We start from the raw sequence: 16,214 nt of genomic DNA, 5'->3' as shown, positions 1-16,214 counted from the left end.
GTCTGTACTAGATAAAGTAGACCTGGCAGATCTGAATTGGAGGACAGTTTACAGGTTAAGTAGCCAAAGGTGACTTATAAATTTATCACATTATTCTGCAGTTTATAATATAAATAAAATAAAATGCATTACATGGCTCATGTAACTGTACAGCACATGTAGTTTATAAACACATACACACTTTTACTTCTTGGAGAAGAAAATCTAACTAAAATACTGTAGAACAAAAAACTAATTTTTAAATCAAGAAATTATGAATTAAGGTTACCAAACAACCAGAGGCAACACATGGGGGAGCATGCAGGGTCACATGTCGCCCAAGATTTGCTGCTTAGCTTGTACTGAGCATGCGCAGTAAGACTGCTGAAGCTGGCTGCCCTTACTCTGCTCCCCGCCCCCACTATCAGCAGGCAAGGGTCATCTCTGCAAACAACCTTGCCACACATCACCATTAATCTATATAACATACACATGCAACTACGGTAGGTATTTCAACTACTTGTAAAAATTTTGAAATTCTAAACAATGAAACATAACATGGTATTCATGTCAACTCTCTGTCCTTTCCGAGGAATAGAGAAGGTCATTAGTTGCCTAATTCAGATCAAGCTGGTTACTTGGTTTTATCTAACGTTCTGCACATCAAGGAGGTTCGTAATTACAGTGCTATATCTCATTTCTGTAGTGAGGATGGTCAGGGTAGATTGGACTTTGTAGTTTACAGTGAAATAGAGGAAGCTTGTGTCTCTAGAGTTTCCAAGTTCCTTAAACTTGAACTATTTACTTAAAGGAGACAAGGTGAGTGAGGTAACATCTTTCATTGAACCGACTTCTGTTGGTGAGAGAGAGAGGCTTTCGAGCTACACAGAACTCTTCTTCAGGTCTGAGAAAGGTACTAAGAGTGTCACAGCTAAATACAAGAACGCACAGATAGTTTAGCATAAGTAGTTAGTACAAATTCTAAGGGACCAATCAAGCTGTGTATAGCTTGAAAGCTTGTCTCTCTCACCAACAGAAGTTGATCCAATAAAAGATATCACCTCACCTGCCTTGTCTCTCTAATATCCTAAAACTAACATGACCACAACACCGCTGCATACAACTATTTGTCTTAAGGAATTTACAATCTCTGTTGATTTCCAAACTCTTCATACTGGAATTATTTTGATTATACAGTTTACAAATTCTGTTGTGTGTCTGCAGAGCTTGTAAACTCCATAAAACTGATCAATGAGTCTATAAACTCTGCCAAGAGCTCTCGGATGTTCATATTTCTATAGTTAATAGCAATGCCCAAGATTTGAACTCGTCTAATAAAAATGTCTGTATTCACTAGATTTCTCCTAGGATTACTGAATATATAAAAAATTAAGTTTCTAAACCAACTCATTTTTTGCAATACTGCATTACAAAAAAAGTCAGACTTTACAAAAGTAAAACCCCTTTACAGCCTCTATAAATTAAACACTTTCTCTAATTTCAGGCTTCCCAAAATACTTTTTTGGCTAAAGATTATAATGAAGAAATTTCAAGCAGAAATGAGAGTATTCATTATTGATATTATAATAGAGTACAAATACATAATATTTTAGACTTATATAATAATTGCAAAGAAAAGACCCCTTTAAGGCAAAATTTTCTGAAATATCCTCCAAATGACCTGTACTGGTGGTAATTTACAGGCAGATGGTGCTTTCCTGATACCTTGTATAGACGTTTCTTACTCTAGACTTTTCTTTTTAGTGTTCTGTGGTCCTTCTTCATATGTTCTCTTATACTGGCAATGATGGTTCCTAAACTGTAGCTACAGAATTACTTATTTATTCCAGGACTGAATTACAGCTGTTTCTTTAAAGCTCTCAAAGATACACTTTACAGAAGATGAAACTGCTAATTATTGACATGCAGCAGTATGAGTTTAAACCTTTGAAAGAAACTTGATATTGTTCATGGATGCATTAACAAAAACATTAAATACTATTTGTCACAGTGTAACCAGTGTATTTGTTAAATATCAAGTTTTACATATTTGTCGTGGATACTTATTTGCTTTCACAGATGTTAACTGGAACTGGAATTTGGCAGCAAATGAGGAAATGGATAAACTACTATGTAATTACTTTACAGCTCCACAGATTATGAGAGACAGTTATTACAAGTTCTTGACTGGCAGAAATGCCTGACCATGGTCTGGGAATAAGAACTACCCCATTCCTGGTAGGAAGTGGATAGTGTCGGGCAAAAGATTTATGAGACGGTGCACTCTATGTAATGCTTAATATAGGTAATCTTAAATTGTAACTAAGAATTTTTTTTAAAATAAAAAACTTTCTTTTGCTTCTAATCTGCATATATTTAATAGGTTTTGCAAAATACATCATTGCAATCTATTCCAAAGATCATGCTCTTAACAGGTTTGTCATTTCTAAAATGGTCTATGAACAATAATTAAGTTCAGGAGTGGACAAACTTTTTGGCCTGAGTGCCACATCGGGGTTCCAAAACTGTATGGAGAGCCGGGTAGGGAAGGCTGTGCCTCCCCAAACAGCCTGGCCCCTGCCCCCTCTCCGCCCCCTCCCACTTCCCGCCCCCTGACTGCCCCCCTCAGAACCCCTGACCCATCCAACCCCCCCCCGCTCTTTGTCCCCTGACCACCCCCTAACGGGAGCCCCGCCCCTAACTGCCCCCCGGGACACCCCCCCCGATCCAACTCCCCCTGCTCCCTGTCCCCTGACTGCCCTGAGCCCTGACAGGCGCGGGACACCCATGCCTATCCAACCCCCACTATTCCCCGTCCCCTGACCACGCCCCCGCCCCCCCCCCCGAACCTCCACCCCATCCAACCACCCCCTGCTCCCTTACCATGCCGCTCAGAGCAGCAGGACTGGCAGCCGCGCGGCTTGGTTGGAGCCAGCCACACCACCATGCTGCCCAGCAGGTGCTCACAGCCCCGCCGCCCAGAGCACTGGCGGCACAGCGAGCTGAGGCTGCAGGGGAGGGGGGACTGCAGAGGAGGGGCCAGGGGCTAGCCTCCAAGGCCAGGAGCTCAAGGACTGGGAAGGACGGTCCCGCGGGCCATAGTTTGCCCACCTCTGATCTAGTTACTATCTAGTTTCTACCCTAACTGCTATTAGTGACTCCGGTATCTTAATGAAACATCAAGTCTGTGAATATCCTCAGTTTTCTTAAAAGGTAGGGAAAAAAGGTCTCTGCGCATGTATGCCCCAAACTGGATTTTGCTTATGAATTCAGTGAAAATTAATGTTCAGGTGAATTACAAGTGCTATTAGAAATACTGGCTCAACTTCTAAGCAGCTTCAAATATGGTTTCCAAGGGCAAGTCACAAGCTTGCATCCAGCATGAGTATAACCAGAGAGAAGAATAGCTGCATCCTGTAGGTCAACTACAGATGAAAAAGGCTGCTACCTGAAAACCCAAGAACAACATTGGATTCTACATAATTCCCAAATTCCAAACTATATTGGCAAAGGTGAGTGCACACAAAAATAGAATGTGCACTCAGCACACGGTTCATTTGTCAAGATATTTCCCTCCACCTGTTAGCACTGACTCTGAGGCCAGTTTGTTCCCATTTACTTCATTTCTTTCAGACATTGGAAAAAACAACAGATATTGCTGCATCTGGATATAACAAAAGGAAAATATACAAGTGTCATCTGTACCAGGATGAACCGTCTCACTATTTCCCTTAGCAACCATAAATACACATTGAACAGGAAAGATAACAAGATAGAGCCTCATATGCAAGTGACCCTAAGGAGGAAGAGCAAATACTCAGCTACTCTTTGAGATTGCTCAGAGAAACAATCCACAGAATATCCTTTCCATCATTAGGCAGTCAGCCATAGATAACAGCACAGTCTCCATACTAGTCACATCAGACACCAGACTAGTAAGATACACCTACAAGATCAAGACATAACTGAAAGCTTCTTCAATAGATCTAGGCTCTTTTATATTGGCACCAATACCACTTTCTCACTAACCTTATCTAACAGTGGTAGTTAAAAACTGGACAATAAAAGGTTAAGTTATTAGTATCTGGAAATCCTCTAGAGAGTAATGTTTTCAGCACCACTTGCTTACTATGCTAGAAGTCTGTCTTTACATAGGGAAGCTGTAGCAGCAACGTACAAGCCTGTTTGGACCTACTGGTAATACGTCAGAGGTCAGAAACAAGCTCCACCTATTTCGCACACCAAAGCAATCAAACCCACACAAGTTTAGGAAAAGAGGTTACTAGCAGTGGTGCGAACAGCACAATTGCTTCCCTTCCTCTACTTTAACTGTGGGATAAAGGAAGACAGGTGTGCTCTTACTAAACAAACTAAAATACAAGAACTGACATAGAATAGCAGGCCAGGTCTCTGTCAGGAAGAGCAAATAGGGCCTGTTATTCTAACTAAAGTGGCCTCTCCACTGAAGAAGAAAAGGAGAGAGACAAGCAGCGTGGCTGGCTTTCTCTCTCCCCATGTGTTGAGTATGAGTTTGACTTTTGTGGCTCTTTTTGAATTGGATATAAACTTTATTGCTACTGTGAAAAGGATGATTCAGGGATGAGAGATTAAAAAAATATATTAAAAATTCACAGAGTGACTGAATTCTGGAGTCAAATTCAAAGTCTCAGTCCTTAAGTTCATGGCACTCAATGGCCTGGGCCCAGGATATCTAAAAGATTGACTAAAGCTCCTGTATGAAGACTGAGGTCAACATCTCCATCCCTCAGACACAAGGGAACTTGCTACCATATAAAGCCTGTTTGTTCAGGAGACAGAGCATTCTCAGGGGCTGGTCCAAGACTGTGGAACAAACTCCCACAGTTGCTAAGATCAAACCTCACCACCTTGCGCTCCAAAGTGCAATGTATTTCTTCAACCTGCCTTTTCTAACATAAACATGTACCCAGGGTGTACCTTCAAACAAAACTAAGCCAACTCCGCTCAAAATCTCCTAAACACACACCAACCCTCCTCCCTCTGGGAAGAGGATGAGAGAAAGGATAAACCACACATGACAGATGTCAGTCATGCCACTTAATGCATCATGGAAGGCACACAGATACTACAATTATGAGAGTAGCATAAGAACATATACAAAATTAGCAATCCAAGAGGGAAACCTTTCTAGTCAACGTTAAAACTGATATGAATTGAACTTGAAATCACCTGGAATACTTAACTTGACTGTAAAGTAAGACAAATCTAAATTAACTAAGAGCAGAAATTTCCAGTAAACAGGTGCCATTTTTATATATTTTTCTTATAACCACACTTGTACTGATTTTGAACAGAACATATAGTAATGAATCCTTAAGTGTTTTATATTTATACACACACACACATCCTGACAACACTAATTTTTACTATCTATTCATACATTTCTAAAAGCACCTATTACTGTAATATTCAGGCACTGTATCCAGAATGCAATTTTGATGCTAGAAGAGAGGAAAGCCTGCCTCATATGACTAAACAGCTCTATGAAGACAACCACTGATTTAGTCAATGATTTCTACCTTTGAAAATATTGCTACTTTTTTTAAGCTCAGTTTCTTTGGGGAATGCTTTGACAAAGATTCAAGTTTTGCATCATGACGTGAAGATAGCAAGAACAGGGTTCCTGCTAATCTTCTATGGGAGGGTCTTCTGGAGCTTTGGGCCCACTAGAGACCATTCTCTCTTGTGGCTTTGATCTTTACATATCAGTGTTATGCTTTATTGTCCAACTTGTCTCAAATAGGACTAAATATATAGATATATGTATATGTACCTCTCCCATTTGTTGTTCAATAATTTGATGGGCCAGTTCCTCTATGGTTGCCATGATCTTTAATCACCAGAATTTCCTGTCAAAGAAAGAAGAAGATTCTTAACATCTAGTACCTTAAAGATGAAAATATCTGGGGGAAAATATTATTTACATAAATAAATTATAGCCACAGTTACTGAAGTGAGCCCAGCAACTAATTTAAAGTGTGGTTATGCTCTAAACAGGACTCTGTAGAAATGGCATCATATAGATCCATGTTTGTGTTTCAAGGGCTTTCATATAATTTTGCTGTTTCTTAGGTTACTTTTGGTTTTTTGTTCCAGCAGAACTACAACTCACAGCAAGTTTTCAAAGTATTAATGAGTTCTCTTTGGCTTTTACATCATTACCATCAATTCTGATCCACTGAAGGTCTAATTAAAAACTTACTCAGTTAGAACTAAGCCAATGTTTCCATTGCTGTACCAGTCAACTTGTACAGCTTGCTCTGCTGAAGTTGTACTGGTTTAGCAGCACTAACAGGAGTAATTAAAAATGTATATTTGTCATTAAAAGAAGACATTTCTTATGTGAAAACAGATCTGTGGAACAAGATGATGCCAATGTCATATTCACTTTGGTGGCCACAGTATGCTTTAAAAAGCAGAAATTTGGTTGAGATTCAAGTCTGCTCCCCTCATCCGTGTGAAGTGTGCAAAGTAGTCCCAGTGACAAAACTGTGATCATTACACGGTGTAAACCACTGTTATGTAATATTAAATGTTCATATGTAAGGGTGGTTTGGTCACATATCTACATCTTTACATTAGTCAATATGTAAGAAGGGTGCGGTGCATAGGAGTTATGAAGCATTGCAACCACTTGTTTAAATTAATGTCAAAACCTAAATTAAAGTCGATTGAGCACTTGAAATTGAATCTGCTTTATGTACCAAGCCAATACACTTATACTGAGGCCTCGTCTACACTCAAAAGTTGTACTGCTTTAACTATACTAGTATAATTAAACATTATAACCTCCCTAGTGTGGATACAGTTGCCCTGATATAAAGGTGTTTTATACCATTATAGCTATTCCTGTACAGGAAGAGTAAATAAGCTGCACATACAGAGTATAAGGCAGTGGCTCTCAACTTTTCCAGGCTACGGTATCCCTTTCAGGAGTCTGATTTGTCTTGCGTACCCCCAAGTTTCACCTCATTTAAAAACTACTTGCTTACAAAATCAGATATAAATGTTCAAATGTGTCACAGCACTGTATTATTGAAAAATTGCTTTACTTTCTCATTTTTACCATATAATTATAAAATAAATCAATTGGAATAAAAATATTGTACTTACATTTCAGTGTATAACTTATAGAGCAGTATAAACAAGTCATTGTGTGAAATTTTAGTTTGTACTGACTTCGCTAATGCATTATAGGTAGCCTGTTGTAAAACTAGGCAAATATCTAGATGAGTTGATGTACCCCAACTGGAAGACCTCTGTGCACCCCCAAGGGTAAGCATATCCCTTGTTAAGAACCACTGGTATTAGGTACTTTTATACTGGTATAATTGCAACCATGCAAGGAATTTGTATCGGTTTAATATTTTGGTTTAAATAGATAAATAAATCACACCCCATACCAAATAATCATACCAGTACTAAAACTGAGTGTAGACTAAGCTTAAGATATGTAGGCTATTCTTCTCACTTCCCCTATATCCTTGCTGCAATCTCACCACATCATATCCCCTGTCCCAGAGGCACTGTATCATGACCAAACTACTAGCCAAAGATTCATTTTGGAGCCAACTCTACGCCTGAAGTTAAATAGACTGTTCCTTTTTGAATAGTGAGAGAACCTCAACCCCCACCAGCGCGCACTGTAGCATATCTAGCTCTGCTGACAGAGAGGAAGAAAGAAAATGGAAACATGTTTTCACTTTGCAGAGCACTTCTAAACCACCAGCAAATTTACTAGGTACAAATGAGGGAAGAGTAAAGACTAATCCAAACTTCTTCAGGTGTGTATTTAAAAAAAAATAATCTCACTTTACAAACATTAATAGCTTGTCTCAACTCCTCTGTAGGACAACTATGTTATCCACATTACACACACAGTGAAACTGGATCACAAAATCCAGTGTTTTTCAAGTTAGGTCTTATATAAACATCGCCGTTTTCTGTTTTAAATAAAATATTCTCCATAATGGAATAGTATATGGGCTGCCAGAAGTTTTGTAACTGATTCCATAAATAAAAACCAATGCACCGGATTGAGATTAGAGAACTATATTCAGCAGGAGATGCAATTTTTCAGGTAAGACTTGACATTCTCATCATTTTAAATATAATTTAATAGCGTTGTGTCCTGAGACACCATCAATTTAAAAATCACATTTGTCTGAATTTTGTATCTAGACTTACAACACCTAAAATTACTATAACAGAAATTAGCAAAAATTCTGTTTGTTTAGTGTGCATTTGACTGCACTTTTTCAGTCAGCTTCTTCCCTGCTGGAAAACCCTTATGATTTTAATTTAAAAAAATTAGAACATACTATTAAAAAGGCAATCAGAAACTGGATTCTTTTTTAAATTAGTCAAATTTGCCATCCCCTCTTTGGCTAGACTTCAGTGTAAAAAGTGAGTCCTTTATATAGAAGGGCCTAATCGAATATGTTTTTTTGCATGAATTCCCACTGAAGTTAATGGAATTGCTATAAGGGGCTCTGGTGCCTGAACCACACCCATAATCTGTAAATCTTTTTGGATCTTTCCTGATAGATAATGTATGTATGTAATATTCTGAGAATGACACATTATTAAGAATCTGAAAAATACTCCCATAAGACTGCAATTTTAAAGTCAAGTTTTTGCCCTTAAATAAATGGCATTACATTGGAACCATAGCACAAGAGGAAAATCTTTCAAAAAATATAGATAAAATTCTATCTGAAGATATAAAAATTCAATTAGAATTTTTTAAAATAATTGAATAATATCAAAAAATTCAAGCTTCCATAATGCACTTTTATACAGTTTGTCTTGTTTTTTAAAAATCCTTCCTAAAATAATAGCTTATTTCCTTCTCTTTTCTTCATGGCTGAGGATGTCTTCTTCAAGGGAGAAACTGACTATACAGGGAAAAATCTGAAACTTACTTTATACAAATTGCTGTCAGATGCAGAGTAAAAAGAAAAGGAGTACTTGTGGCACCTTAGAGACTAACCAATTTATTTGAGCATGCAGAGTAAACACACTAAAATCCACTGTCTCAGGTGCTACTTGTACAAATGCACAAAATTTTAAAAGAAATATGATTTTCAAATTAACTGTTCCACTTTAAATATCTGAAAAACCTTTAGCATGCTATACCTATTACATAAATATTATCAAGTGGGCAGAGTTTATGTGAACAAGAGATTGCACATAATTTTAAATGACAGTTTTATTCCACTGTGTTTCTAGTTTAAAAAACAGCATACTAGAAAAGTTCATACTGAATAGTTCAGGCAATTTTTACCCATCAATAATAACTAGTCTAGTAAAATTAAGTGGAGAATACATTTTTCCTGAAAGCTAAACTTTTTATTTAGTGATCAACGTTTTCCATGTCATGGTTACCAGCTATCACATCTTCTGCATTCTTATTCCTAAAGAAATCTAGAGTAAGCCAAGGTCATTATTCCTCCATCAGAAAGACTACATTCTTTCCACAGTGAAGCCTCCAGGATAACAATTGTATCAGTCTTATTTAGAAACAAACACTATAGTTGCTCTAACTTTCTTCATTTTATATCTCTCTTCCAAACCTTTTGATGTTTTGGCCTGCAGTACTGGCACATTCTGATGCAAATACTGAATACTAATTGCTAATTACCCTCCATCAACCCAGGAGCACTTGCTCTCAAGCAATGTAATGCAATGAGAAGGAAGTGGACAGCTCTTCTTTTGTCTTTGCAAAGGCTTATGGTCAAATACTGAACTTGCACATGACATAAAATTCAAGTGCTCTGGATAAGTCTTATATTTCTGGAGTATAAATATGTAAAATAATTTTGTGTGAAGTTTGAAATAAACTACATTACTAAATGAAACCCTGCTATTTAAACATTATTTGACTTGCAGACTTCAGATGAGAATGATGAATATATTGGTGGTGTTGTGAAATATAGTTATAAATATACAATGAAAATTTCTTACTAATGTGCACGGCCAGAACATATTTAGAATTCTCACTCTAAGCTGTGTGTGATGAGTGATGTAAAAACTATAAAATGACATCATTTTGAACCTAACATATTCTTAATTCAGGACTTCACAGACAAAAGACTGTAACACCTAATGTCTCAGGTTTGCTTCTTCAAAAACCGTGCATTTAAATGGAAAATATAAAGTATTCATGGCAACTGTATCAACCATTTGTACTCAAGGAGCTCACCACACGCTCATCTCTATGTAAAATTGATTCGTGTATATGAACAAAATTTAGTATTAATACAAAATAGTTTAACAGTTTACAGATTGCAAAAAGACTAATTATGTTCCAAAAAATAACATAGTTCAGTAATAACATGTTAGTCTCATTATCAAAAAGGTCATAATAATTTGGCATCTGAGATTTACCACAATTAACTTTCACAATGCACTACATAAAAGGAGTTAGATTTTCACTTCCTTAGCATACTGAATTGTCAATTTCCATAAAATCAATTTCAATGTTATATTTCACAGTTGGCTGTATACAGACTGGAGTTCTTTAATATCAAACCATTTCCCAGCCATATTTGGTAGCTATTATTTGTTTTACTCTTTTTGCAAGTTATCCTCTCCCATTGCTACAGCTATAGTGCCCCCGTCCTTAATTTCCCGCAAATAGCTTATCACATCATATTTGATCTCCTTGTCCCCATCTTAAAAGTCCTAGTTTCATTTTATTCAACTTTTGCTCTTCCTTCCTCTGCTTGTAATTCACTGCTCTGTTCACCTACACCTGTCTTCAACTTTGCTCCTCCTCTCATACTGAGCACTCTAGACGTCTTCAAAAAAAGGGTTTCCTCACATCTACTCACTCCACATCCTTCCCAATCTAAAATTTTGTCCCCCTATTTAGTAATTATTTTTAAATCTATCTTATGCAGATAAGAAGACATTAAGGGCAGGCCTTACTCTCTTTTGCAAAGTTCTAGATAAGTTCATGGTGCTACACAAGATGATTAGTAGTAGCCTGACACTACAACACAATTTTTGCCCCTACTATTTTGCAGATGCAGTTCTATGAGAAACATCTCATACACTTCACTTACATTTATTTCCATATCCTTGGGTACTGTTTCAGTTGGTTGAGGGGAAAAACAGTTTATGTTTGCATACTTCATTTCACAGATACATGAAGTCAGTCAGTAAGTCCATAAATTCTCTAACAACTTAGAATGATAATGTTAATTCAAAACTGGCCCAAAAGTTAAATTTTATAAAAAACTAAGTTTCTATAAAACCTAACACCATCAAAAAAGTTTATGATTTCTTAAAAAGAAAAGAAAATAGTAAGAACAGTTTTTAAACGAATGCAAATTCACCTGCACTGATCACAACTCAGGCCATGTCTACACTACAAACTTAAGTCACTCGGGGGTTTGAAAAAATACACCCCAACTGACATAAATTATGCCGGTATAAGTGGTAGTATGCACAGCACTTTGTCGGCGGAAGAGCTTCTCCCACTGACATAGCTACTGCTGATCGTTGGGGGCAGTTTAATTATGTTGATGGGAGAGCTCTCTCCAGTTGGCATAGAGTGACTACACCAGAGACATTACAGCGGTGCAGTTGCACCTGTACAGCTGTGCCGCTGTAAGCTCTCTAGTGTAGACATAACCTCAATGTTTCAACACTTACAAGTGAAACTGGATGAGGTTTTAGTGTCTCAACAAAATCCAAGAACTGAACAGCATATAAATGGGGAAAAATTAATTTTTACTTTTTCAATCCCTTCCACCACTCCTTTGAATAACCTAAAATGTTAGAAACACACAGGTAAATAAATGTATAACAATACGAGTTTAAGCTGACATAGTCCCTTTAAGGCTTCAGTTGATTTTTCATGCACCTCTCAATTTTTTACAGAATGACTACCAACTCACGTTACAAGTATTCATTCTCGATGTACTGAACAAAACGTGTATTTGTGCACTAGAAGAAATGGTTGTCTCATACAGCAAGTGTGCTTCTTTGAGATGTGTTGTCCATTTATATTCCACTCTTGGTGCACATGCTCATGCGCTCATGTTCAGAATCTTTTGGCCAGCAGTGTCCTTTGGGGCTGCACCTGTACTCTGAGTGTCTTTGTGCCTCCCATCCATAGGCATAAAGGGAAGGGCGACCCCCAGTGACCATCAATTCTTTCACCAATGCAGAAACCAGGTGTTATATGACTCCATATTAGCAAGAAGGGTTATGGAATATATATGGAAAACATACTTTACAGTAGCTGATTCTTCAACGTAAGTAACTTGTTTCTTCTTTCAGTTCTTGTCTACAAATATTCCATTCTTGACGACTCAGAAGGAATGACTTAAGTGACTGGAGGTGGGTGCTTGGAATCTACCTAATAATGATTGTAAGACAACTCTGCCAAAATTAGCATCAAATCTTGATGTTTCCACTATAGAGTAATGTTGGATAGAGTATGTACTGAAACCACATGTTACCGCCCTACAAATTTCCAAGATTGGAACAATTCTCAAAGAAGCTGCTTGAGTCCTAGTGGATTGGCTGTAAAATAGCTATTTTGTAGCACAATTTAATAATGACAGAAATACAGTTAGATAGTCTCTATGTCGATATTGACTGACTTTTTACCCTATCTGCACAAGCTACAAATAACTTAGTGGCCACCATAAAAAGCTCAGTCCTAACTAGACAGACAGATAGCACCTTAAGCATATCCAATGTGCAAAGTTTTGATTCCCCTTGGGAAAGACAACAAGAAGGTATATTACTTGGTTAAGATGGAAGTCAGAGACGATCTTTGGCAAAAAACTTTGGGTGAGGCTTCAAGGTCATACTGTCCTTTCAAAATGCAGTGTATGGATGTCCCACCACGAATGCTTTGTATTCCTCTGACCCTTCTAGCAGATTATACTGCTACTAGAAAAGCTGCTTTGATGGATAGGTAGAAAAGGGTGATAACTCAAACTCTATCAGCACTAGGTTGAGATCCCAAGGAAGAGGAGGAGGTCCCTGTTTCAACAATACACACACATAAGCCATTTCAGGAATCTATCTACTGTAGGGTGTGAGAATACTGAGTGACCCTGAATGGGAGGGATGGTTTGCTGAAATGGGTGAGAGACCTTTTGGGGGAGTCTATCTGTACAACTTACGAATTCTGGTTGATATTATGAAATTGGTTTGATGAAAACTTCTGTATCAGGGAATGCCTCTAGGCCTGTGTATCCATCATTGCTGACAAGCCTTTAAGCACGTCTCACCCAGATCAAGAACAACAGCTAACCAGTAAGGACTATAAGCACCTGAATAGGTCTTCCTTTCTGAGAACAAAAGAATAACTGCATTCTAGGGGAAATCAGTTCTCTCCAACCTCCCGCAACAAGGGGCCGGTATTTGGAGAACGAAAAATTCCCAGATGCAGGACAGATACCAAGGTGTTGCTGTTAGCCTTTAAAAACCATGGAGGGGAAAACTCTCAGTGCCGCACAGGAACCTTTGGGTACAAGAAGGCAAGTGGATGAACCAGCCAAGCTAAGAGAAGGCTCCATATTTCAGAATATAAGCCATGCACTGTAGCAGAAGGACTCTGGCTAGCCCCAGAGAATTCTGACCCCAACCCAAAGAATGCTCTGGAGTTGTGAAAAAACTGAGACAGGGAAATGTGTGCACGGTTTATTAGTTCTGTATAGATCTGTGTATTTCTCATGCGATTAAGCAGAGCAATGATGTTAGAAACCTGTACAAAGCGTATGTGCGTTTCATGAGTTACACCTGCCATATGCCCAGGAAGTTAACCTGTGGACCTGGAACACCTACACAGATGGAGTTCTGGGAACGTGTTTATTTAAGCCTTGGAAGAGTCTGAGGGCTAGGCACTGATTCCAGGAGGCGGGGCAGTGGGTCATATCGTCGTAGTTCGCAGGGGAAGGTGCAAGACAGAGGGTGTGCATACCAAGAACATGTCTGAAGTCCCCATGACAGCAGCAATGCTTGGACAGAGCCTTAAACCATGTTGGTGAGATTCTCTCAAAGTAGCCTTGTAAGTGACCAAAAGGAGGTGCTTGTAGAAAGTCATTAATTCTTTAAGGACAAGAGGTAGTCTAGTATATCAGGTATGGAGATAAGTGATGTCCTTGATACCAGACAGAAGATCTCTTGCACTTGGAAGATGATGTAAGCCTAGTGGAGTCCTTTTGTACTGTGTATAAGTATATTCTGGACCTCTGAAGAGCAGCTGCTCTCCAGTGCTGTTAACCAGCCGACATTAATGCTTACAAGGACAGGGAAGCTAGATCCTCTCTTTGGGAAATTACATCTGTGTTGGGAGATAATTGCACTGGATATCTAACAGAGAGATTGATTAGGTCCGAGAAAAATGAACTGCATTGGCCCGGGAAGGGCTAATATGATCATCTTGGCTGAGTCTTATCGGAGTTTCCTGATGACTCTGGGAATCAGTGGAATAGGCAGGTAAGCATAAAAGAGTTCTAGAACCGAAGGGATCAGGAATGCATCTGACAGAGAACCCTAGTACTGGTGGCCTCTGGAGCAAAAGCGGAGACGCTTCTTGTTCTCTTTCATTGCAAACAGGTCTATGGAGGCCAGAGTGGATAAAAACCGACATGTTTTTAAAAAGTTAAAATAAAATAAAAAAACTATTTAAAACTAAAACTGAAATAATGACAATCTGTGGTCAGGCCTAAACTTACTATAATATATTAAAATAATTTAAATAAAACAAAAATAATATTAAGCAGCCAATGCTTGCTGCCGAGGTTTTAAAAAAGTCAACCCACTGAATTGGTGGATGTCGCTGACAAAGTATATTGAATCAGAGTTTGCTAAAGTGCTAAACCGGCTTTTGAAAGCATTAGCCTCTTCTGCAGAGAGACTATTTTCTTCACTTCCATTTATTGAACTAATTCAGTTCAGTGATTAGTTAATTCAAAATTAAGAAATTGATTGGCAGTTGAAAAAGCAGAAAAGCCTGTTTTCCTTTTCCAACCTATGAATAAAAGAATTAGGAGTGAGAAGATGAGATCTCCTAGTTCTAAAATCCTGAAGCAGATTACTGAACAATCAGTTCAATTCACTAACAATAGATAAGACTATTTTTTGTTTAATAAATCAGTTAAATACAAAACATGTTTTGCTAATTTCTTTCTAATGTATCCAGCACATTTAAGGTAGTTTTATTTAACTAGTAAAAATCAATCTTAAAATGCTGTTTGTGCATTTGTAACTGAATTTGAATTTCCATCCATAGTAAATAAGAAACATATCATTCCCCATTTTGTTGCATAAATAAAGTAGGAAGAATTAGGAATCTGAATACATGGAAATTAAACTATGTAATTACTTAAATAAATGCGTACAAGTACAGTGTAAAGGCTATATTTAGTTGTTAATACACATTTTACTTGTTATCAACCAATGAGAACCAACTTCTCGTTAGGAAAATAACTATGTACCAATGAAAAACATGATCAAACTCAATTATTTAAATCAATGTTTCCAGCTTGTTGATTTAAATCATTATTAAAATCAGTTATTTAAATTGCATTAATTTAAATCAATCCACCTTGATGGAATACTGACCCCACCGTGGTGAATATTTCCTGTACGATGGGGCCTGTCATTGTGATTGCTTGTGAGCTTCCTGCTAAGGTCTGCCAGAACATTTTGCAAGCCTGGTATGTGATGAAGAGCTACTGGAGTAATTGTGTCATATGCCATAATTCTATACAGATTCACAGCTTCTCGACAAAGGTGTGCATGTATGTATTGGGGTGGGTTGGATCTTGCTCTGCCTTTCTTGTTTATATGAAACATTGCTGTGGTTTTGTCTGCCATAATCTGAACAGTTAACCCTTTCAGTACTGGAAGCAATACTGTGCAAACCTGATGAATAGCCTTATTTAGGACATTTGCATAAGTGAGCTTCCTGAGCCATCCAGAGATCTTGGTGTACAAGATGGTGTAGGTGAACTCCCCACCCTAAAGTGAAGACACCTGACATGAGTGTCTCTGATGGTCATGGTGGAGAGAAGGGTACTTCCTTACTTACTTTTAGAGGATCCTTCAACCAGTTTAATGGTGACAGGACTCCTGTGGGACCTGCATCTTCATCTCCAGATGATGACCAGTGGGCCAATTTACAGACTTCAATCACTCTTGCATGCATCAAAAGTGAAGTCTGG

General features: G+C 38.0%; 1 protein-coding gene across 6 annotated transcripts in view; it reads right to left on the bottom strand.

Annotated features, from left to right (window-relative positions):
* Nucleotides 1–16,214, bottom strand: part of NR2C1 (nuclear receptor subfamily 2 group C member 1) — a 99,180-nt gene that overhangs the window by 66,999 nt on the left and 15,967 nt on the right. For 3 of the 6 annotated variants that reach the window (XM_074941891.1, XM_074941893.1, XM_074941892.1), the window contains one exon: nt 5,792–5,867. The exons of the other annotated variants lie outside the window; for them this stretch is intronic. In XM_074941891.1, the coding sequence (XP_074797992.1) occupies nt 5,792–5,845 (54 nt within the window). In that variant the 5' untranslated portion in view covers nt 5,846–5,867. The remainder of the gene's footprint in view (nt 1–5,791; nt 5,868–16,214) is intronic. 6 annotated transcript variants of the gene reach the window in all.

Source organism: Natator depressus, chromosome 1, assembly GCF_965152275.1.
Source record: "Natator depressus isolate rNatDep1 chromosome 1, rNatDep2.hap1, whole genome shotgun sequence".
In the NCBI taxonomy this organism is placed as follows: domain Eukaryota; kingdom Metazoa; phylum Chordata; order Testudines; family Cheloniidae; genus Natator; species Natator depressus.
Note: the sequence above shows the minus strand (reverse complement) of the source record. Positions and strands in the feature narration are given on the sequence as shown.